This window comes from Callorhinus ursinus, unplaced genomic scaffold, assembly GCF_003265705.2.
Source record: "Callorhinus ursinus isolate GAN/ISIS: 27379988/994484 unplaced genomic scaffold, GSC_fseal_2.0 scaffold1, whole genome shotgun sequence".
In the NCBI taxonomy this organism is placed as follows: Eukaryota; Metazoa; Chordata; class Mammalia; order Carnivora; family Otariidae; genus Callorhinus; species Callorhinus ursinus.
Window position 1 is genome coordinate 51084876 of NW_027397063.1, and position 25652 is coordinate 51110527.

At 40.5% G+C, this 25652-nt stretch overlaps 1 protein-coding gene across 32 annotated transcripts in view; it reads right to left on the reverse strand.

Annotated features, from left to right (window-relative positions):
• Window positions 1–25652, reverse strand: part of ZBTB20 (zinc finger and BTB domain containing 20) — a 777345-nt gene continuing 751693 nt past the window's right edge. For all 32 annotated transcript variants that reach the window (XM_073893708.1, XM_073893699.1, XM_073893648.1 and 29 more), the window contains one exon: window positions 1–24288. In XM_073893708.1, the coding sequence (XP_073749809.1) occupies window positions 23867–24288 (422 nt within the window). In that variant the 3' untranslated portion in view covers window positions 1–23866. The remainder of the gene's footprint in view (window positions 24289–25652) is intronic.

The window sequence follows — 25652 nt, forward strand, 5'->3', positions numbered from 1 at the left end:
TTTTAAAGCACTTGATAGAAAAGGCGTATGCAAGGTTTTTCAAAACAATTTTTTGTTTGATAACTGACAACAATTTAAGAGTATAATGAGAAAAAAAAAAAGGAACAAACTCCCTCTCAAAACTATTGACCTGCTCATCCCAAACCACGCATATGCTGATGGATGGATGGATGTGTGTGTTTGTGTATACATGGGTTTACAGGGTACACAGATTGATACAAGCAGTGTTCCATGCCCACCTGCAAAGATCTGCAGTCATCGAGCCCAAGCTCCTGTTGGGAAATTATTCTTTCAGTTTAAAGCTCGCTCTTCCCTTGCCTTTCCCTCTTTCCAAACTCTTCCCCAGTTCCCAGGTCTTCGGTCTGAAAAGACAATCTGGTTAGAAAATTTGCCCTCCGTTCAAAGTTCACTGGGAAATAGATACTGCATGAACAGTGACACCCACACGGACGTTGAAAATACCACTTGGACGAATGAATATGTGCATGTGCGTGCGTGCGTGTGTGTGTGTGTGTGTGTGTGTGCGTGTGTACAGTAGCAATTGCAAAAAAGGGACCATATTCCTTTCCATACTAAGATACAATGTGATAAGAAACATTTCTGTGCAGGGAATAGGGTTTCTTTGAATCTTATCACAACACTGTGGCGGGAAATTCAGGAAATGGGTTCACCTTTCAGCAGTCACCACGGTAAACTTCATTGAGAACGCACATGGCCAGACAAGTGGTCTGCGCACATGTGTGTGTTAACAGCTAGCCATTCAGCCAACAGGTAACAGAAAGACAGCAGATAGCAAAACACGTCAATAAGGTGCTCAAAGAAAAAAGTGGCACCCACTCCTCGAATGGATGGCCACATTAAGGTGCTTCAAAAAAGTTTTTTTTTTTTTTTCAGTTTCTATTTCAAACATTAAGAGTACTGATCTGCACATGGTAGTTCTGAGCCAGGCCAAGGGTTTTGAGATTTCTGACGTCTTCCACTGAAAAGGGCTTTCACTGTAGTTTTATTCAGTTTGTTGTGGGTCACTTGAGTCTAAAGAATTTTTTTAATGGCCAAAAACTGAAATCAAATCAACATAACTAAAAGAAATAACAGATGAAATGATATAGAACATTACTGCATTCCCATCGGATCAAGATGGTTGCGCCCATTTTTCCTCTTTTGCTAACACTGTTCCTTTTTTTTCTTTGTTACAATCCATTCCTTGTGAACATACAGAAGTAACCAAAATCACTGCAAGTGGCTGTTTTTATTTTTTGTGATCTGTTGCAAGAGTCCAACCTTGTTTCCTCTGCTGCTGTTCGTGTAGCATCTGTAATGAGCATCTGGATTTATAATGAGCATCTGATTTTGTTATGTGCACGTGTGTATATATGCACATATACACACCTATACATGTATAATATATACACTATATATATATGGATATATATAGGAAGTGTGTATACATTTATACATAATATAGTGTATATTGTTTCAACTGGAGATAAACTGAACTGGGTTCAGACACTAGCACGTGTTTATCTTTCCCCTGCTCCCTCTGGACATTTTAAACAGTCTGGAGCTTTTATTTATTTTTTAAAGTGCATTTTCAATGCAGAATAACTGTAATCCACTGATTCCTTGGAAAACATTTTTGATGAGAAAAATCTGACGGTTCTCAGCCCCAAGCAAGAGAAACCTGGGTTTGGTCGTGCCGGGGGCTGACGTGGCAGTGCCAGGCTTGTGCCTGAGTGATTGCTGGGCATTCTGGACCCCGGGCACCTAGCAGCAGCGGCAGCAGCACCTTTGCGAGAAGGCGGAGGTCAAAGAGGAAGAAGGAAGGAAAGCTCAGATGAGGAAGGATGGGTTTTCGGTGTGTTTGCAGGTTGGAATTGTTCACTTTGTATGGGTTTGTGCAGTTCCTGCTTGGCTTCGGCTAAGAGATGCCATCTAGTCCCTTCCCTGCCAACTGACACCAACCTCCCAACGGCCCCCCCCCCCACCCCGGGGCCCGCATGTTCGAGCATCGCTCGAGCGTCCCCACTCCCCAGGCTGACTTCCGTGTCCGTTCCCTGTGGGTATGTGAGTGCCAGCATCAAGTAGGAATAAGGCACCAGAGAAATCAAAATGTTACAAAAAGATGCAAAACCCCGTTTCAAAGAGCCTCTCCCATTGCTCCATTAAAATATTGCATGTGATACCATTCATTTGTGTGTACTTAAAGTGTGTCAAATGCAGTCTCTGGAAGGAACTCAAGGCCCTTCAGCACCAGAGATCTATAGGAATGCACCCTTTATCGAAACACACCCACTCCCCCACCCCCAGGCCCACCCCACGCCACACTCAAAAGCACCAAATCCGGAGAACAAGGCTGCTTGCCATTGCTCACCTCATTTGTGATAAAAATGAGAGAAGTGTATGAGAGAGAATAGTCAGGAATTGCTCTAAAGTCAAATTAGAACCCTAGTCAAATGAGGGTTCAGGCTGTCATGTATCTGGTTAGGTAATGCTCTAAATGTCCAAAAAGCATCATGAAGGGGTTGACATGTCTGTGTTAATATTTAGGGGGAATGTGTTAAACAAAAATTACTTTGCAAATGATGCCCAAGTCCTCCACTAACACTTCAACCTCCCCTATTTTTTTAAGCACTGTAAAAAGGAAGAGGTTCATCTAGCTATAAAAGGAAAAAATGAAGGCACATGATTTTATTCGGTCCCACAATCCTTAAGAAAAATGGTATTTTGTAAGTGTGTGTGTGTGTGTGTGTGTGAAATGGGAGTCTGAGGGCCATTGGGGGGCAGTAGTCCAAGGGAAGTTGGAAAAGGAGAACAAGAGAGAATTTTGAGACAGAGAGAAGAAAGGAGAAAGGAGGAAATGGAGGCCTCTCTTCAGCTTTCTGTCATTGACAGTCTCAAGATTTGGCTGCTTTAGGGTCCAGAATGGAATTCGTTTGTCTTGGTCTAGAAAGTGCCCCCAGTTAAATATCTCCAGTTAATCATGTTACAGCTTTTGGTGTTTCCCTTTTCCCTTCCCTCCAGCCAAATGATTTAAAAAAATCACAGTTTTTAAAAATTATTTTTTCAATGTTGAAAAAATATGGAAAGCTATTGAACAGCCCTAGGGCACTCTGCCTCTCCGTCTTCACAGTGAGCAGATGGATGGACAATCCACAGAATCAAAGATGAGGCAGACAAGATCCCTTGTGCTAGATGGTCCCTTGCCCTACCTTCCCCATTTCTTTCAACTGGATCCTTCCTCCCCCGAGCCCGTCCACGGAATGTGGGCTGCTGAGAAAGGCAAAGCCATTCTGGAGAGCGATGGTAACAGACGGGTCTTAGAAGCGGAGGGCAGAGGTGTGGGCAGGCTCTCTCCTCCTCTGGCAGCAGAGCCGTGTGCCCTTCGAGCAGCCTGGCCACAAGCTGGGGAAGCCCAGGTGCCCGCTGAGAGGCTGAAGTCCCACTCATATCTACTTCATGAGACCTCAGCCCTTCTGCTTCTCTTTGCGTCACAGCTGGCCCCCAGTCCTGAAGAAGGCAATGATCCAAGACGGAGAGGCAGAGCCGACTGGCTGTGTCCTACAGAAAAGGGCTACGGACAATGGGATTTCAGAAACAAATTGAACTTTGGTTTTCTGACTTTTTTGAACCGTAAAAATTAAAGCAGGGCTTCAGGGGCGTGCATCATCTGACAGCTGTTCTATTTTTTTCTCATTTGGCAAGGCTAAGGCGGGGGGGAAGAGAAAAGGGGTTTCCCATAATTGGTCGAAGACACAGGGTGGTAAAATGCTTCCACACTTAAACTCACAGTCCAGTGTTTTTGACATTTCATAAATAGCTTTTTTTTTCTCTAAAAAAAGAATAAAACAAGAACAATCCCTTTACTTACTCATCTGAAACAAAATAAACAGCAGTGGGTACAAACTTCTTCTTGTAACAATTACAAAAAACAACAATATAATCCCAACTTTTAACACGCATCTTGAATCAGTTATTTTTTTTTTTTTAACCTCAAAACTGCAGCATATCCTTAAGGGCAAACTTTTCGATTAGTTTTTTTCTTTTTTTTTTTTTAAATAATGTCTTCACCAAAAAAACAGTCTTGTACCAATAAAATGCATTCAAAAATAGAAAATATTACACAACAAAAATATGTATCCTTCCTTTCCAAAAAAGATTCTTCACAAAAAAATGTAGAAAAAATTCCAACAATTTTTTTCCTCTCCTAAACATTAACTTTCAGTCTAGGGCACAATTAGTTATTGATTTAAATGTCTGTTTTTGCATAAAACATGGAAAATGCAAAACAATGACTGTATTAGGATTGTGTAGTTACATCCACTCCCACCCCGACTCCAAAACAAGACAAAACCAGAAAAACCCAGCAAACATTAAACAAATGATACAGCCACTTGGCTAGGCAAATTATCTCTGTCTTTCCTCTCACTGTGCATTTGTATGAGTTAACTGGCTCTGTTGGTACTGGGAATGCTGAAGAACAGGGGTGGGCCTAGAGTCAAGAGGTTCTTTAGCACTGGCTGACGTTCTAACGAGTCACGGACGGCCTTCCGTGCTGTGGGCCCACGCGCTGCAATCCTCACGGAGAAAAGAAATACGTGAGGTAGTACACGGACAGAGGACCCAGACCTCGATACAAGCCAGTTTTTCAACCATAGCACATCTTTTCCATCCTCCTCCCCATCAAAATGGAGCCCAAGCATAGGATAAAAAGGTGATAGAGAGTTCCAGAAGTGCTGGGTTTATTTCCTCTAGAGTCATGCCTCTCCCACATTTAACCCCTTTGGCATTAGCTGGAACCATGGCAAGATCTCAGATCTCAAAGGAATGCCCCATTTCTCCCATCCCCAATGAGCCCACTGAGCCCACTGAGTGTCTTTTATATTTTCAGCAGTGTAACTTCTAGGACTTATCTTTCTTATTTGATGTTATTTCTCTTTTGTGTGAGATAGATTTTGTATGTGTATTCAGTAGGAATAGGTGGTTTTTCTCATAGCTTTTTTTTTTTCCTGTTGCTTATTTGGTTGCTGGTTTTTTCTTTGTGGTTTTTGTTCTGTTTTGTTTTTGAATTTTTGAACAGTGAAATGTGTCCAATTTTATTTCCAGTGCATTAAACAAATTTTAAATTAAAAAAAGAAATAAAACTTTTCCCCCCATCCTTCTAAAGGAAATGACTGATAAAAGTACAATATAATAAAATCAGGCATCGCCAAAAATAGCATGATGTGCAACCTCAATTACATCAAAGAAAAACAAACAGACAAACAAAAATTATAGAACATAAGCATGAAGGAGCCAAGACTATATAATCTCAACTATGGTATGATTGGCAAGCACTGGTTAAAAAATAGGTAAGGCTACTCTTAGATTTCTAACTCAACATAGTTAACCACTGCTCTTCTGTCTTTTCCTTCAACTCTTAATCTTTTACTCACTAGTTCTTTATATCTTTAGAATGAGCAAATTTGTTTTTATATTTTTGGTCTACAGTAGAATTACATATTAATAATATAATAAAAAGATATTTCATTAACAGGTTGGTACTGCATCCATGTGGGGAAAATAGAAAAAAAGTACTCAAATAGACATAGCAAATGGACTCTATTCTTATAAAAATAACCACAAATATAATAGAAATTATAATCAGGGCAACAGATTCAACAGAAAAACAGGAGTAGAAAGCTATATTTTGGATAATACAAACTCTTGACAAGCTATGCCCTAGAATTGCAGCCTCTAAACCTTTTCTGTGATTTCCACCTTCCCATAGGATCACTCAGAATTCAAATGGAAATGAAAACAAAATGAAAATAAAGTGACAGGTGGTTGAGCCAGCCAAAGCTTCTGAGTTATCTTAGTTGGCTGGGTCAAGACCAGGTGGACAGCATTTGAGAAACTGGCAGGCCACAGGGGAGCCGCTGATGCTATCTGTTTTTGATTTTGGAAGAGTTTCCAGCCCACTGATAAAAAGAAAAACCAAGGAACCAAATAATTCTTCTGGTAACATAAATACATGAGATGAAATATAATTCTGACAGAGGCGACGGGGGGGGGTGGGTGAGGTGGGAAAGAGGAGAGAGGGGAAACAGGCAAACTGTGGGCACCACCTTCCTTGTTTTTCTTCAACACGTGGGTTTCCTTCTCTTTCTAAGCATTTGTTAGGATTAACTGCAGGCTCCAATGTCCTCTGGGCAAATAAGTGTCAGCTCAGCTTGCCACAGGATATCTCTGCTTTTCAGCCTTCCTAAGGGCTAGTGGCTCTGGAGGAGCCTCACTGCCCCCCCCTCGCCCCCACTGCCTCATGTCCTTGATGAGGCAGAGGAGGGGGTGCAAAGTTGTAATGACAGATGGCCTTTACATTAGCCATTCCTACCTGATGGTTAATTCACACCGAAGATTCAGTGTGGGGGAGAAACGTAGGAAGGAAAAGAGTTGAGCTTGGTAATCAGCAAGTATGAAGTTTCCTTCCAGAGAAACGAAGAAGAAGGAGAAGAACAAGAATAAGGAGAAGAAAAAGAAGAGGCATCAGTTAGAAAATACTGCTTTTGGTTTCTTTTAACATTGAACCATCCTTGGTTTTTCTCTCATTCAGTTGCTCCAGTTAAGTAGAGTTCAGAATCTAGTGCAAATATCATCAACTCACGTCATCCCAGGAGCCAGATCCTGTCCCTTCATCCTAAGTGAACACTATCCCTTCAGACCTCCTCAGAAGACTGGGGGGTAATGGTCCAGAAAAGCCTAACTGAACAAATTATTAATCGAGTACTCGCTGTAAGAAAGGCACTATCACAACAGGTCAGCCTCAGCGCTGTCCTCGCCATGCGCATGGGCGTTTTGACCACTCCGGTGACCACACTGAAACCCAGATCGTGGCTTTTTCAATACTCGAATTCGCTTGCCAGTTGTCTGCCTCTCTCTGGCCGTTGCTGTGGGCTCTGGCCATGAAGAGCAGCGATCTGCTCTGTTGTCTATGCTGCCCCCCATTTCACCAACAATCCTTGTTTGGTTCTATGTGATTTAGCTCACTCTCTTCCATGGAAGTTTCTTTCTCTCCATCAGTCTTCAGGTCATGACTCTATTAAAGACCAGTTTACAGTGTCAAGGTACTACTGTTTATTTTTTCCCGATTTTTTTTTAAACCTCTGACCAAACCCTAAGTCATGAAGACAGTTCAGTAGCTCCTCTAATAACGAGTCTCCTGTAAAAAGCACTGTGAACAGAATGAAAACCAAAGTGTCATCCCACCAAAGCATACCCCTCGAGCCTGTCATATTATTTTTGTCTGGGAGAGAGGAGATTAGGCTCTGGTGATTAAAATCTTTGGTGACAAAACCACAGTGGGTATGCAAGTTTCACAAAAGAAGTTGTTTCCCCAAAGCCTCAAGAGAAGTATCCTAGGACAGTTAATGTGAATGTATCTTAAAAGGCCAATTATTTCTTTCTATACCTTTGGTTTGATGCAGTCAATACCGGCTTAGTGCTTATGCAATACACATCTCTAAGTACCTGTTAAGAGCTCTGAATTTAGAGTTTCCTATTTAAAACTGAGATAATGCTTTGAGTGCCTAAGGGATTGCTTACGTTATTCTGAAAGCCCTAAGTGGTGTTTTTTTCTGACTGGCAAGGCTGACAGTTCCCTTACAAATTTTTTACCTTGTAATAGTAGACTTGGGCGGATGCTAAGGAGGAAAGAGAGAGAGAGAGAAAGAGAGAGAGAGAGAGAGAGAGAGAGAGAGAGAGAGAGGATGAGATAGGTATCAACGTTGTAATCTTAGGAAAGAGACCTCAACTGATAGTTTTCCAAATTGATGTCCCCACATGTGATAGTGTTCAGAGAAATTCAACATTAGCCATTTATATGTGTTGTGACCCTTTCTTATGGAACCAGAATCTTCCAAGCTGTCACCTTGGATTCTGGAAGAGCTCTTCAGCATCCTCACTCTTGTGTTATTGTGCCCTACACAACCGATTGCTTTTCCTGTGGTGCAAGATTCTTTTATTAATAGTCACTGAAGAGCTGTCATGCACTAATTACTTCTCAGGCTTAAAAAGGCAATAAAAAGAAATCCAATAAAAAAATTGAAAAAATTCAGCAAATTCAAAGCTAAACTTTTAGGCACTGTTAAGGTCTTCTGCTTAATAAAGGATAGTCTATGATGGAGCAGCTAGTAAGTAGGTTCTGACAATTCTCCAACCCTTCCTTCAGTTTCAAAGTTGGCCTAGCTTGTTTCAAAATAAACCTTTCACCTCACTGGTTTTCAGTGTTTATTGCACTGTTCCCTTACTGCCTTACCACGTGCATGGCCTTCCTCTTTGGTTAGCCTGATCTAGGTCTCACCCAGGGATGGAAAAGCATGCTCAGGCTGAAAGGATATCTCCAATACAGACAAAGCTGTGGTTTTTTTTTTTTTTTTTTTTTTTTTTTTTGAAAGCAGGGCATGCCACCGCCCTCTGCCACACTGGAATGTGTGTCAGCAAGGGGTTTTGTGGTGGAGGCCAAGGTGAAGGCTCAACCTCACCTCGGCTGGCTCCCTTACCATTGTAAATATACTGGAAGCTTAGCTAGAGACAACACTGGGCAAACTTTTCCTTTAACATCTTCAATTTACTGTACCAGCCCAGCTTCTTTATAATAAGACAACAGATCCTATCAGCATGGCAGTTTCTGGGCCTGATCAAGAGTTAGCAGATTCCACAGATTCTCAGCAACCCTGCTAAGACCAAGCACGATGGAAATAATTCTCCGTTTTTGTGATGCTTCCTGTTTCATAACTGCCTCTTTCTTCCCCATACCTCACACACTCTCTCCCAGTACAAGTAAATACATTTCAGTAGTGCAATGCAGTGCAGTCATATTTAGTGCAAAAAAAAAAAAAAACCCAAAACAAAACAAAACAAAACAAAAAACAACCCCCCCAAAAACAAACAAACAAACAAAAAAAGCCCTATTATAGACCCAAGCTCAACCCTAAACAGTTCTTACTAAAGGTTACCAGTGCCACACAAGTGGGAAATTCAGTCTTTACCTCACTCTTCTATGAGTCATCTCCTGTTGCCCCTGTTTGTTTCAGCTCAGAGAGAAACAACTAGCATGGTACCTATGTACTCTTCTGGTAAGTTGTAAAATCAATAGGCAGAAAATAAAGGGAAGTAGATGAGTTGAAACCAGGGGTAGTATTTAGAAGAGGAAAATAGCTATTTAATGCAAAGGTCAGTAGTGGTTTTTACTGAATGGTTTTCATCCTGTCAAATGGCTCTGATACTAAAGAGAATGGGTACAGAAAAAGATAAAACTTTCCTGTTTCCCAAAACACGGTTCTGAATTTAACAGTGCTGGGCTCTTATTTTAGAATCGTGCAGTCAACTCTTCCTGGAGGGCTTCTGGCTGCAGCCACCTGACCTAACAGAAACAGGGACGCTAGGAGCACTCACTTGTTCACATTGACCACCTTCTCCCTCCCCTCGTTCGTTCCTCCCCTATTCACTTTGTTTTCTGACAACACATAAATACAGATCTACATACACACACGCAGAAATTCTCAAGGCCCCTCTCAGGATGATAGATTGAAAATTGGTACAAATAGCTCAATGACACACTCACACAAAAAGTACAACTATTAAATATAAAAGTGAATTATAATTACACCCAAATTAAGAATCTGCATTGTACCTCTTCTTGTATTATTCCTTAAAAAAAAAAACATTCATAGTAGGATATCTTATGGAGCTTACTTCTCGCTTAAGATTAGTCTGGAATTGGTTTGGGATACGGCAGAACTGAGTGATTCTGGACAAATGCTTTGTATTTGATACTCTTAAGAGTTGATCTTTTTGGCTTGTCCAGGTCTCCATTCTCCAAATGTAAATCTGTGTGTCTGCTCAAACCCACACATCCGTACTGGAAGTCTCAGGAGAAATCAATCCCTGGTTGAGAAGAGATTGTAGAAACAAAGGTGTTTGGCATAGTGGGGTCAGCACAAATTACTTTAAAACATAAAGTTACCATAGGTTTTTCTCTATCCTATCAACTTCTTGCCTTTGTTTGCCATGATGAGGATTACTAAGAAATTCTGCTTTCATTTTTTTTTGAAAACCACAATCCTTTCAACAATAGGGCAAAAAACCATTTTTCATTCAATGTGTGAAAGTTACCCTTAATTTCTATCTCAATAGGCCCGTCAGGGAAATTGAAGTTCAAATCAATGGGACTAAGGAAGGAGTTTAACTGCTTACAATGCTTTTGAGAATTTTCTCCTACAAATCTATATACAGATGGTTCCAAATCAAAGTTTGTCCCAAGGAGAGCAGGAGCAGAGAAACTGGCCTTATTTTTCAATGAACCTTTTGGCAGTGAACTTACACAAAGCACTTTAGACTATGTCTAAATCTTGTATCAAATTTGAACCATCACTTTATTTTCAGGTCTCTCTGCATGTGCCCTGGAGAGAAGATTAGATACAGGAGCAATCAAGGGTGTGTATGATTTCTCTGAATGGGTTTGACAGTAATAAGAAAAATCTTAAAACATAAAGAAGTGAGGTTTTCTGACCAATTCTTAAGACTATAATAGTAAGGATGGACAAGAATGGTAAAGAGTGAGTGGTGTTAGCTTTTCCTGGTAACCCTGAAAACTGGCTTTTTGAATCCAGAACTGTATCAGATTTAGCCCCATCACATTGCCCTGTCTCCCCTCTTCGCTTTTCCTCTGTTCACCTAATTGAAATTGCAATTATTTTAAAGATTGAGTTAAAAATGCAAATTATAGCACAAAAGACAGGTTATAAAAAGGTTGTCAGGCTATCTGTAAATTGAGTTGAGTTAAAAACAGTACGCTTTCAAATGAAGCACTACAATTTCCCTTTTTTCAAAAAAAAGTTTCTATTTTGGTTTTTCCTTATTTTGTGGTGGCGGCGGGGTACGGATGAGGGGAGGACTGGCGAAGCAGCGCGGGTCCCCCTTTGTGACTCTCACCTCCAGTGCCAGGCGGGGGAGATGAGAAGCAATGGAGAATTGGATGTTTCTCTATTTAAGACCTCATGGACACATATTTTTGAAATGAGTAGAACAGAAACTGAATAATTATAGAAATCTATAGATTGATTGACTTTGCATTTAAATAGCATCCCTTCTTTGTCTTTTCTGGGTATTCTGCTTTAGATGTTAGTAAGAAACATTCAAAGCAGGTTTTCATTAAATTAATTTATTCCCAGCCTTATTCCAAAAGTTGAAGTCAATAAGGATTTGTAGTGTAAAATATATGACCTTCATCTGCAATCAATTTCCCCTCTTTGGCCTCAGACCTGTAAGTTTGGGTAAATGGGGTTTCTCTCAAGAAATAGTTTTTAACGATTCTACCCTCAAAGTGCAGAGAGAATCTCTCTCCTCAAAGCTCTCACATGCTAACCGAAAAGGAAGATAAGATTTTCAAGGAGAAAAGAGTCTTTAATGGCAGGAAGGAAGGCTCTCATTCTGAAAGGAAAAGAGTATGGTAAGGGCGGGCATTATTTGACTGATACCTGTGGCCAGGGACAGTATCAAATTAAAGAATCAAAATCTTTCATTATCTCGAGAAGAAAGAGATAAAGGGAAACAAACAAAATGACAACAAACTTTACTAAAATGCACATTCCTCCAGTTGCAGGTTTCTAAAAAAAATAATTATGCTTAAGTCAAGGTTTACAGATAGCAAACAACTGTTTTAATGTGTAAAAGTATTATCCCTTTGCTTTACTATATTAGTTTCACTTTCTTTGAAGGAATTGTATCTGTGCACACTTGTCCTAAAGTCCAGTGCAGAAAATAAACTGGTTCGCTACCAGCTTCAATCTCAAGAACATTTCCTAAGCTATATTTGCGAATCCTAAAACTACATATCTATAAAATGAGACGCAGACTTTCTGAAATGCGTGGTGGTGGTGGGGTGGGGTGCAGAAGCAAGCTTTTTATGGGGGAAAAGAAGAAAGAAATCTCTTCTCATCCTCCCTATTATGTACTATAATGTTTCTGACCATCATTTTGCTGCATTAGTTACTGGTAGGGCTCTTGGTGTTCCTGACAGGTGTCAGTTTAGAAAAGCAGGAGGCTCATAAGCAATAAGAAATTCACATCCTGGAGTCTTTCAAATACTAGCAGGATTTACACATTAATCTGGACTAATGCAGAGGTTGTGGTAAGAAATCCTGGTCTCGGGGTTAGAGCTCCTCTTGGGGGACCAGAAGGAACAATGGCAAGAAGGCATCCTGGAGAAATCCTTGTGATTTACTGGACCAAATGGGACCTGTCAGCTCTGGACCCTCTCCTACTCCACAGTACACCTTCAACAATAGTCATGAGGATTTAAAAGAGAGTCTTCTACTGTTTCAGAAGCCAAAGCCTGAGGAGAAGAGTACTTTAGATGAAGGGTACTTTTGCAAAAGAGATAGAGGGAGAACGGACAAAGAAAGAGAAGATGGGATTGACGGGGAAAGCATGCCAAGTGAAGATCACCATCCTAGGCAACAGAAATACGGGCTTTACAAAATGTTGGTTTTCTACTAGATGTATAACTCAGGAAGGTCTTGAACTATCTCTTTATTTAATTGCTTTCTGTGGTGTGAGTTGATGTTATAAACTGGTTTAATTGAGGTGGGAGATGGGTCAAGCCATCTGGTCACATTAGGAATACATTTCTGATCCTAAATGTTGATTCTATTTGTCAGTGGGTAAAGCAAGAAATAAAATAGTGCACGTCTGTGCACTCAGAACCAGGTAGTACTCTAAATGCCGCAGAATTTGTCTTCGTAAGAGCCAAGAGGCAGTGTAGGAGCTTGGCAAGAGTCATGGACTGGAAGTGATGAAAGAAGGTATTACATTATGAACATCCTGTAAAGGGACAGATCCAGAATGGTATCAGTCTTTTGGGTAGCATTTTGGCAACCAGACAGTTATGACTCATTGAAATGAGATCTAGCATGATGACTAAATTATATGCTGAATGTTTAGGTACTGGGGAGTGTATTACATGGCCCTTCAAGTATCCAGTCAGCCCTATTTTATATGTTTGGTTTATATTTAAAAAACAACTGCTTGCAAAATAGACATTTTAGACACTTCATGGATCTTTTCATCCCTCAGTAAATTACTGCTTAAAGTTCTAAATCAATCAACAATTACTTGTTTTTCAGAAAGATAACAAATGAAAAAATTCTTCCTAGTTGTTTCCTCCTACTTTAGTGGAAGTGGCTTAACTTGTTTTAAAAGCATTCACTAAGGCTTGAACAGTTATCAAAATTATCCTAAAATGTTACTTCTTTCATTAGATTTCTGTAAATCTAGTATGGGGTAAATATGTCATTTGGCTAAATATTAGCAGGACTTGAAAGAGTCAACATTGATGAATTTTTTTTCCCTCTCAGAAATGGTCTACTCATATCAGAAATTTGAAAACTGTGATATTTAAAGAAAAGAAAAAAAACAGAAAAAAATATATTTTTTCTTTACCTTTGGCCAAATGCGAAGGTGAAAGGAATTAATGACCTCACTAGTACAGCTGACATTTAAAACTGTGACTCAGGTCCTCCCACTCTCAAAAGAATATTGATAACTTTTAAATTTTGAAGGTACAGTGAAGACATGCTTTTTCACTCTGCCTACAAGTCTCAAGTTGAAGAGCTGACTCTTGTCAACGCTCTTGAGCTACACAAAACTTAGAGAAGGACATTCAGGACAGAATGGGGAAAGGGGGGAAATGAGCACTCAGGGGTCATAAGTATTCAAATTCCTCAGGTGGTGAGGAGAAGAAAAGGTAATTTAAAGTAGTCCTAAAGGGAAACAAGAAATAAAGGAACATGGTTAGGAAAAGGAAAGAAGAAAATAATGAAACTGATACAATTTCGGTATTATGTGATCCCTGGACAAGCAACAGCCTCACTGACTCCCAACTCACAATTAGGTCTGTCCTGTAGAAATATATTTAATTGAAAACTATGGAGAAACAGATTCCTAATTTTGCTACTAGACTTAATGTTAGCCCCTTCGAAGTAGGTTGGAGTAGGTCTACCAGGCTTCGCAAGTGGAGGGCACTGCTGGGAGCGTGAATAAGGGGAGGTTAGGAAAGACTTGTTGTGGGCAGGGCTTGGGGGAGCACAGCAGAATGGGATGGGATTTGGAAATAAAAATCTATTAGGTGAGGAGAAAGGAAAGAATTGGCATTATAATGAGGGGCCTTAATATTGGTCCAGTGTGGGAAGGGCTTTCACACTGAGTATCGGTAAACAACTGTTGTCATTTTGTCCTGAATGGAGAACTGAGAGAATGAATCTTGCTTTAGGTCTCCAGGATGGATGTAAAGTTTATCCAACTATGGAGTTTTCCAGGCACTGGGTAGCTAAGGGAAGCCGAGGAAACTCATTATCTACTTGAAAATATTTCTTGCTAGGAAGACAGGATGCCTGATTTCTGAAGTTTCCACGATGGCCTGGCTAAAGAAGAAAGGCACCAAATCCCCACTTTCACAGACCAATGGCGATACAGAGGGCCGGAGACCCAAGAGCCACCATTTTATGGATTCTGTGGGCTAAAAAATGAGCTATTTCTCGGTTCTATTTCTATCAGCCTCTGTCATGAAAAAGTTCCTCAAATTCCGGTTTTATTTAAGAAAGAAAATCTCCTAGGAAAATGAATGTTATATTGCCAAGCTGCCTCCAGGGGAGCATTGAAGACTAGTTAAAATAATCGTAGAGCACACTGAAAACAGAAAGTAGTCCGTAAAGGAGCAATGAAAATCAATGTTTGAAAATCCAGTTGGGACAGCTAGGCATTTCATTCCCTTAGCTTCTCAGATGAGCAGCCCTTTGAATGGCAGCCTGTAATTTTTGGTCAGGTCATATGCAGGTTAAGCAGCCCCCTGGACATATTTTCCAAAGCAAATATAGACAGTGACAGTCCTAAAAGGGAAAATCACAGATACATTCATATGCACTTCTTTTGTTCTTCAGATATTGAGAGGGTCAGCTAAACAAGATCACTTTGAATATGAACCTCTTTGTATTGGCCACGCCAGAAAAAAAAATGTTTTCTTAAAAAATGTTTTCACTTTCCTACATTTGCTAAGTCTGAGCTTAAAAAAATTCTAAAATCCTGTAAAGACAATACTGAAGCTGATAATATAAAAAGCAAACTAGAGCAGTCATGATTATTATTAAATGCACCAGATTAACTGCAGCAAGTTGGTGATGGGTGATAAATGCAAAGAAATAATATTTCAATCAACTCATGATCATAGGCAGATTCAAAAGTTAAAAATGAATATAATGTAATATATATTTCAATATAGAGTTGTTATATATAATGTGTATGTTCTAGCTTTCAGAAATACTGCAATGTAGTGTACTGTACTTAAGTAAGCATACCTAAATGTAACTCATGTTCTTCCACAAAGTCACTAGTACTGTTAATTAAAAAACAAAAAAACAACAAACTCATTTTTTTTTCCAGTAAAAAGAAATACCTATGGTTACAGTCACAGACTTCTTTTGGATATAGAAAGACAATATACATTTTTAAAAATAATAACAAGGAAAAGATTCTAACTGTAAGTAGCCTTGCTTAATGGGGTAGGGGGAAAGTCATCAAAATAGAAGAGGAAAGAAAATGTCCTCTGAATTCTGTAAATTAGCAGAAATCATCTATGTGTCACAAAAAAATAATAAACCACCTAGTAAAAGAAGGGCATGGGAGTGAGCAAACTGGATCTGACTGTTTCCAGGCCGTTCTCTAAGGTCAGCTGCGAGAGCCAGGTCCATTTGTTCAGAGTAGTGCGCCAGAGAGGCATTCTACTTTACTGTGTGAAATGGGCCAGAGCTATCAATTCTTAGAGATTACCAGAAATGATTCCCCCCGAGAGTCTACTGGTTTGCTAGACATGGTAAACAACCCACTCCTGGAAAGACTTGGGCAAAGGCCACGTTGGTGTCAGGAGACACAGTTTGGAATTATGATGACGTCCTGTAGATACAGGCAGGATCGGGAAGCTTTAGTGTGGACGTGAAACTTACAGCTGAGCAGGTGTTTGTGGGCACACTCTGGGTTGCATACAGGAGAGCGATGGAGGCCTTTCAGCCATGGACTGGCTCAGATCAAAGGTTGTGCAGGCCTTGCCTCCCTGGCCTTGGTGCTCCTCCTCCCCAGAAGACCTGGAGAGGTGCCCCAGAACTGCTGCTCTCTCTGTCTGCTTGCCACTTCAGTACTTCTGGTCTACCTTCTTCTGGAGGAAAACAGCCTGTCACTGTAGGATTGCTGTGGATCCAACAAGCTGCCTTTGTTTCTCCCAACTCTGAAACGCTACGAAAAGCAACAGAGTGGGCAGGTGACTGCTTCCTGGGAAGGGAGCCACAAGACTTGAGCACAACGGTAGGAAGAGGCAACTGCATCTATGCACCAGGACCTATGCCTGTGTGTGCTTCCTTTGAGAGGCACACACATTCCCGGACTACAAGTACACACGCAAACACACACATACACACACACCAGTCAATCTAGCAGAAGTGCAGAGTTCGTTAAGTGCACTCTCCTCCACATGGCATATTCAAGTTTCTCATGGAACAGGTACATAGAAATGCTTGAGCTCCTTCAGAATGCCCTAGAACCTCCTCACAGATAGTGGACCAAACTAAGGCAACAGAGCAGAAGCAGCCAGGAGATATGTGAGACCTTGGACTAGCTAGAAGTTCCAGAATCTATCTTTTCACTGGGGAATATGAATGTGGAACAGCTCTGTACTGAGGGCACCTCACACAGCGTGTGTACATGCAGAACGTGTACTCATTTCTGGACATTTTGGACAGCAGCTGGGACATATTAGCTGGGTTAAGTCCTTTTCATTACTGGAATCTACATATAAATTACAGTGACTTTGCTGGGCAATAACGAACTTCTGTTGTAACAGTAGTGGAAACAGATGTCTCCGATGGGGTTAATTTTTTTTTTTTTCTATTTTAGGTGTATCAGAATCTCATTGAGGCATCTGAACCAAGGAAAGCCCTGAATTTGAAAGAGGGCTAGTAGGAACTTTTTATACCCTAATTAGGTATCTCAAAAGCCAGGACCCCCAGCAAATGTGGCTAGATTTCCTCTATGATCTGCAGAATGTGCTCCTTCCTTAAAGATTTGATTGGAAGTTGTGAGTTTGCATTTAAACAAAGAATCACGAGATAAAGCAGATGCTCACAAAAACTGAGGAAAACCAAGTTTAGAAATATATACTGTATAGGGAAAGAAAGCTTTTTCTAGAGACTGTTCTCCCTATGAAGGAAATGATTAAAACTGGCATCCCAGGCACCTGTGATCATGTCTTATGGGATTTACTCTTTGACTAATATGATGCTTATTTTACACCCAGCCCAGACCTCTGTCACTGAAATAGGATATGAAAAAAGAGCAACCACTTCCTGAGAACTGTCAGTTCCAGACAAGTGCGATGCGTCCCTGCAAAGCCACTATTTCCGTCATCTTCACGCAGGAAGAGGGCTCATTTTGATGACGATGCAACCATTAAAAATAAGAAATGTCTATGTCTTCACACCCTTCCAACTTCTCTGTCCTCTGTTCTCTTCCCTGGGCTTTCTGATTTAAGGCAATAATTCTTTACTGTAAGTGGCTTCTGGTGAAAATCCCTCAACTGAGGTCACTTGAGTTGAGATTTTAGTCTGAAGGGATTGAGTTTATGGAGCAATAGGCTGGGCCTGAGGAACAACTGGAATCCAGGGGTTGCAGTCTGTTGTTTCAACCTGGGGCATTTTTACCGCTTTTTCAGTGAAATACATAGTTCCAAAAAAGAACCCGTGCTGTGCAACCCTCATCCTCTACTTCTTCATCCTAAAAAGAACTGAAAACAAACCCTGGTGTTCCAAACCATTTTCTGGGATCTGTTAATGTACACTGCTGACCACTGTGGATTCAGTGTTCGAGGGGAAAAAAACAAACATGTATTCGGAGACTTAGAAAAATCTTTGGGGGATTTTGGTTAGGCTAATCACCTTAATCCCTAGCGCTAGAAATGATGCTTTGGGTTAGTAATTTCCACGTTTTGTGTTTATACGAACACTGAGTCACCACAGCTTTTCCTCTTGTGGAGGTTTAAGCGGTCTTAGAAATGGCAACTCCACACGGAGAGCCCTTGGGGATACGAGAATATTCTCACTCGAGAGCAAGAGCTCCTCTGTGCCCTTCTTCTGTTACCATATGCTGCCTGAGCACCAGGGTACAGATAGCTTTTGAAAGTTTGCCCCATGCAGTCTATTTCCTGGGCACCTAACAGAACAGTCCTTTTCTTCATGTCAACACGAAGAGAAAGGGGCTGCCGCCATCCCAGTGGGGAAGTTATGTGGAGCCTCAGAAAGCCCCGGGTGGCTGGGTCAGCGCAAGTGTTCTCTTCAAGCACTGCAGAGGGAGAGGCGTTGGGTTGCCTTGCCTTGTCTATGGAATTAGGGAGTCTACTAAAGTTCTAGTGCGCCCTTCCTTTTGTTTGTTACCGGGTCACATGGTTCTGTCTTTAGTGTCCTATTTTTATTTTATTTTTTTAAATTTCTTTTTCTGGGGGATAAAATTGGCCATTTAAAGAAAGTTCTTTTCTAGTGAGTAAAGAGGTTTCTCAGAGCCAGAAATCACTCAAAAGAAAGTCTGTCGACCCTACTACCCATGGAAAGCCCAGAGATTTCTCTAAATACTTCTTGCCAAACTTCCTAGTGTTGCGATTGGATGTTTTTTGGTTTCGCATTATTGGGTGCTGAATACACTTTGCAGTCCTTTTGTTCTCTTCCCCAGGGCTTCCATTACCCTGGACTTCAACTCATTACTAAATTAAAGAATTCTTTCAGGGGGTTTCTTTTAAGAGTCAGGTCGTAGCAGAAAGGGCACCCCCCCCTTCTCCCAAATCCCAAGGGCATCTTAAGGTTGTGTCTGCTCTTACACTGTACCTTCGTTTTGGTTCTTTCTGCATAGCAGAGGCAGACCTGATTTGGTTATGTGATACCTTTGCTGCAGAATCACATATCCTCTGCTCCCAGCCTCAGCTAATTAAATAACATCTTCCATAACAACGGAGGAAGGCTCCGGCATGGGCATGTTGAGTATGAATCCTGGCCAGGTCTACCTCACTGCTCCCTTTCCTAAAGGCAACAGGTTGTTGGGAGCATAATGGAGGAAGCACATCTAGGAAGCAACAGGAACTTATATTATGTTCTGTCAGGGACCTGAGGGATTTTTATAAGGAGCATGCCTCATTTGAGGGAACTGCTGAGGGAAAACAGATTTGGGGTATGTATGGGCTGGCCACACACTGTTGGTGTGCTTGTATGATGGAGGTACATGTAGGTCAAGGCATTAGGACTTACTTGACACATAGAGGAAAATCTTTTCTTCTCCCACCCGGAGGAAATCTTTTTTCTTCTCCTATCAGAACGCACAAATTGTAACTGTTCATGGGTTCCAAAGGGTTTTCTTGGTCCTTAAAGAATATTGGGATGATACAAAATAAAACCCATGACTTTTCAACAAAGCAAATCCAAGTCTTTTCTTCTAAGCCTGGGAGCTACTGTGACCTCCAAGATGCCTATGAAGAAGGAATGGACTAAAGCTGGAACACAAGAAGGAAGTTATCCACCACACTTACTCATGGCACAGTTTCAGAGGATTAGGAGTTTGGGCAGGAAAAAGTCTATATACTATTATCAGGAGCTAAAGTTTACAACTCAATTAAAAGGTATAGTAAAAGCCATTTTGATATCAAGACTTTCATTTCAAATTATTTTTGCCTGGCTTGTTTCTTAATCTTTTCCCATGTGTAGATTTGTATCAGATTCATCTCTTCCAATTCCTTCCTTTTGGGGGCCATATTTTACCACTTGGGTGTTTTTTTTTTTTAGTACAAATATTGGCATTTATTATAGTAATGGGGGAAAGTTGCCTACCATGCTGGGATGCTACCAATGTTTTCAGGGCTGGGAAATTTTATTTTTCATAAACTGTATCTAAATGTCTTGACATAAATATTCCCCTTTGACTTTTTTCCTTTCCCTTGTTCAGCTAACCCACTTTTAAATCATAAATTGCTAAAAAAAATGTTCTTTTCCAAACCAGTTCTTGTTCCCTGTATTCATCCTAAGAGGTCTTAAATCTGGAACATTTGTTTCCATTTTATCTATTTTTTTCCCCTGACTACTGAAAAAAAATTTTTTTTAGCACTCATAGCATCCTAGCATGAAGTTCTAAATGTAAGAAGATTGTTGGATTTGAAACTAAAAAAATAAAAGGATTCATGTTCATCCTCTATTCTTGAAGCAAAAAATGTTTCCCCATTTCCTAAGGTGTTGGTAATTATTTAATTTAAAAGTAAGGATTGGCAATCTAAAAGCATCTCTATCCTGAAATAGGTCCAGTCCGGTTTACATCAGTTGGGAAAGTCGCCCTTTCAGGAGGTCAGAACATATAGTAATGACCCCACAGCAAGTTCACTGCTCCCCAGATTAGACCTTCCACTGCAGTCTAGCTTCTCCCTCTCTCCAGAGAACAAATCTGTCAACTATTTTAGACTATGAATGTTTGAGAGGAATAGACATACGGTAAGAAAAAGTCTACTGCGTTGCAAACCTGGATAGTCCATGTGGTTATAATGATTGCAACACCTCACCAAGAATTCTTTGGGAGTTCTCCAACATTTTTAAAAAAGAAATACTTCATTTGAAGGGAAAGAATGAATATTAGTGTTTCAAACCCAACTGGAATTTTTTTCCTCTATGTGTTCTATAACAAAATGTGGATTTTATTTTAACCCAACTGCTTCACTTTCCACGTGCCAAATCAACATTAAGGCAAATGGGTTTCCCTCTGATTTGAGAAGCAGATAGCTAAATGTGGCCCATAATGGCACCCAAGATCAACTTTTCTAGAGGTACTATAAATTCTGCCTACTTTGCGAAGGTTGGAATAAGGACACTGTCTTAAATCAGCTACTGTCAAAGAATTGAAAATAATTTAAAGTGGCTTTTGGCCGCTTTCATTTGTAATATATGCTGAGGGATTTTATGTCATTTTTCCCCTAGATTAAACAACTTTTTTCCTTAATGTCAATTTGTTCTTTTTTATATCATGGGTTGAATGGCTTGTTTTTCAGGATATCAAAACAATCCCAGGACATGGTTAATTAACTAATGCTCCCTCTGTTGGTGGTAAGTGGAAATATTAAAGTCCTACAACATTGCTATTTTAAAAAGCAAAATTAGCAAGAGAAAAATGGACTTTTTCTTAGTTTTGAAGCTGTTTCCCACTAACTTTTAAAACAGGTCAATTTTGGACACATAGTTCTTGATAGGACTCCTCTTCGAAATCACGATGAGTGATACCCAATAATCAGTTAACCATCCAAGTCTACATTAAACTTCTAGCAAAATATTTACCAAATTATATTACCAGAGGATGAAATACAACCCACATGTACTCCAGTTGCATTAACCCTACTAAACATCACCAAGAACTTATGGAAAAGATCCAAGTTAACCAATATCTAAAATATATGAGTAAAACCAATTTAGTCACTACAAAGTTGCTTCCCTTGGAAGATTTCTCCTCATTTGTTGCACAGTTTTGCAAATAAGTTGCTGACAGGAAAATTAAAATGCAAAGTAATTTTGAAACTAAAATTCTATCTTTGCTTCTTTTTTAAAATTACAGTTTGGTGTTTCTGCTTTGTTTAAAGATTTACTTTTCCCCCTTAAGAGTGTTAAAACATGCCCAGCAATAAAATCACCTTTGGAGTTTTTGTTAGGTTTAAGAATTCTCATATTTGAGTTGGAATCCCTTCAGGACACTGTCTATAATGGAAAAATCCCTATTACAATACTTTGATCAGGACCGAGGAGAGAAATCCCAACTAGGAAGAGAGAGCGCCATCTAGGATGATGCAATGAACTGGTGGCCTTTTGAATGATGGATGTTGGTATCCGAGAAATTTTTGTTAATTTTCTTAAAACCTTTCCAAAAAGCAAGGGTTAATACATCCTCTAAAGGATGATCATCTCATTTAGCCCTCTCAGCCATGGTGGCAATAGTCAGAAGGTGGTGTTTGAAAGGAAGAAAGTAATTTTGGCATCAAGGCATCCTGATCTGTACCAGGCTTCTGCTCTTCGCAGCTGTGAAGGGTGAGGAGGCGTGAACTCATCCTCCTGGCTGACCACAAAAGGAAAACCCATTTGTCACGACCTCTAGACTACTAGTGTTTCACTCAAGAAAAGAAGTAAAGTCAAGAGAAATTCTAGAATCGTAAGACCTCAATGAACTTTTAGAGAAGCAAGAAATCTGTTTCTGAAAGATAAAGTCCTCCCATGAAAAAGAACAGAATTCTAGATGGATCAGTTGAAAAAAAAAAAGTCAGTGGAGCAACTTAAGCTTGCTAAAAGTCAAAGAACTACATATCAAAATACAAAGCAGCAGTTCAAATTACAGCAGGGATGGGTTGGCCACAGAGGCCCTCATCAACCCAGGCAATACTTAAAATAATAAAAATTAAGAAAAAAATAAAAAAAATATGAAGAAAATATCCTTCCTCTCTTTCAAATATAACTTTAATTGCCTTTTATTCTTTCTATCTGGAAGCAGTATCGCTAACCTTAACAGTCTTGACTTACCAAAAAATATATATATGTGTGTGAAATAAAATAAAAGAGAAGGGACTGGTGGCAGTGTATGCAAAACCAAAACGAAAAAAAATTACTTTTAACAATCTCACTTTTTTTGTTTTTTTTTTACACAAATACTGTTGTAAATATATTAAAAAAATCAGCATTCTATCTGGTAAACGTCACTTTTGCCCCTCTATAAAATTTTGAATTAAAAAAGCCTCGAGAACTTTTTATTATTCCCCCCACCCTCCATTTCTCTTTCTTTTTCTGTTCCACAAGAATATATCCTGACACTTTTTTTTTTGTTTTTGTTTTTTGCAAAGATTGTGGGAAATAATCCTTCTCTTGTACCTAGAAACGTAGGTGCAAACCTCTATCTTTGTTTTATCTGCATTCCTGCCTTTCATGAAAGTCCCTCTTGATTGTGCTGAGGCTGTGGCTCAGCGAAGACACTGAATAAATACGATATAGCCACTGTTGCTTGACGCTTGTCCAAGTCTTCCTGGCTTCTGCTGAAAGAGGGGGACATGGAGGAGGTGGGCCAGGGTGTGTGGACGCGAGTAGAATCTGGGGGAGAAGCCTGCCGTTCGCCTTCCCCACACCACCGGACCCACTGCCCCTTCCCAACACCCCCAGCCCTTTTACGAAATCAGACAATGTGGTAGGTGGAAAACAGCAGGGCCTTTCCTCTGGGTTTTCAACCAGAAGTGATTGATATTCCACAGTTTTAACTGGTTACTGTGAAGTCCAAGCGGCCAGAATTGTGAAAATGTCCACTGAAACACTGCAAGCGGTGTACTTAAAGACAGTAGGCCTTTTAGATTTTGTTATATATTTTTGTAGTGCTCTTCACAAGTGAAAAAAAATTTTTTTTTACTTTTTTTTTAAGGTTTTTTTTTTTTTTTTTTTTTTTTTTTTTTTTTTGTAAAGAAGGGTTGTATTTAGAGGCCAGTAGCTAGAGATCCAACCAGTGGACCTCTTGAAGCACTACCAGGCCTTAAGGCCACCATCCGAGGGAGGCTGGGAAAACTCTCATTCACCCGAGCCTCCGGAAATGTAATGTACCAGCAGGCAAAAACAGTTCTTCATGTAGTACAAAATGAAACGAAACAAAAACAAAAACAGAAAAACAAAACCAAAACATTTCTTAAATTCTAGTGCCATAGCTTTGTTTCTTTTCTGTCGTTTTGTTCATAAGAAAGAGAGAAAGATACTACTTATCCGTCAGACACATGCATCCTCATGTGGTCGTTGAACTGCTCGATTTGGTCAAACTTTGCTGGACAGACGGAACAGACGTAAGTGGTCCCCTCCGTGCAGGCCACCACCCCTGGGGGGCCAGTGCGGGCACCTGGGGGTGTACCCGCAGGAGGGGTCCCGTTGCTGGCACTGTGCAGGGCCACGTGCCGCTCCAGGAGGGTCTTGTGGGAGAACTTCTTTTTGCAGATGTAGCACTCGTAGGACTTCTCCCCACGGTGGAGGCGCATGTGCACGTTGAGAGAGCTCTTCTGGGTGAAGCGCTTGTTGCAGATACTACACTGGTACGCCCTCACTCCTGTGTGTGTCACCATGTGCTTGATAAGGTAATCTTTTAAGGAGAAGGAGCGCCAACAGATGCTGCATTGGTGGGGCTTCTCACCTGTTGATGGGGGAAGAGACAGCAAGCGGAACAGAGCAAGACACAGCAAGGGAGGGAGAACGAGAGACAGAGAAACAAGACGACAAAAAACAAAAACAAAAACAAAATTAAAAAAAAATCTGGTTGGTTCACCCTTGATTGGAAAGATCCAGTCCTTCCTGGCCTCTCGTGTTTTGAGAATCCTTGCTTTCGGGGGATGCCAGGAGAGGCTAGTCTTCCACCTCCCCATGCCAGAAAACAGCTCTCTTGGAAAGCTACAAGAGACTACCCACCATAGGTTTTCAAAGGTCATTCTGTGGAGAAAAGGGAGGGCTACATTTATGGGGTCATTTTCGGCATCATGGTTAATATGTGGATTTAACTGTGTACTTCCCATTAATTTTATCAAACACATGTAAGAAATAAGAGAGAGGAAAGATCTTGGAAGCATTCGGGTTCTTTAGAATCTCTAGAAACTAAGGACAGTAGTTACATAGCTTGGCTCTTTGGGGATAGTTTCCATTTCCAGTATTCTGCCTAGTAATTGCACTTTGCCATGGTAGGTCTGGGAAATATTGGCCAACATAGGAGCAAGTCGTTCTGAAGAGCTACCCTCTCAATTTTATTTATTTTAGAGAGAAATCTTCCCGCAATGTAATGGTAGAGTTAACTGGCTATTCCATCTTGAGTGCCCTGAGCTACGGACTGGCCTTGTCTGGTGTGGAGGTTGAGTAGGTGGTGGACAACACAATGATCTCAGAGTCAAATGGTCCTGTTCAAATCCGGGCGCCAACCCTCGGCATGGATACTCTGACAAATCTCCAAATGCCTCTGAGGTATACAGTCCTACTTACCTCACTGTGCTGGTGTTGACATAAATACATATGCAATCACTTTGCAGACCACCAAGGGTGGTGTGGGAACACTTGCATGGTATTCTTATTTTAAAACTATCCTCTCCCCCCGCCCCAATTAAACGATTCCATACGCATTTTTTAACTCTCAGGTCAATTTAAAAAATAGCTTTCTCTTTCTTTGTTCTCAGTCTGTTGGCTGAAACCCTTCTTTCTCCTCAGTTTACTGCTTCGGTTTGCTGTTGGCTTAGAAACCAAATGTCCAAGCTTGTGAAAAGGAGTAAGGTAAATAAAAATATTGTTACTAACTGACCATATGAAGTATTCCTCTATAAGTAATGTCCATGGGCCTGTGACATCTCTTTGGATAAACAGAGTCTCGTTTTGGTTGGTACTGTTAGTTCTCAGCTCTGCTCTTGACAGGTGAGATGAGATGCATTAGGGTGTTTCCATCTGTCCCACCTCATTACTGATTGCCCAGTGGAGGCACCCACCTTGGAGAAGAAAGTCCTCCTCTGTACTCTTCCATAA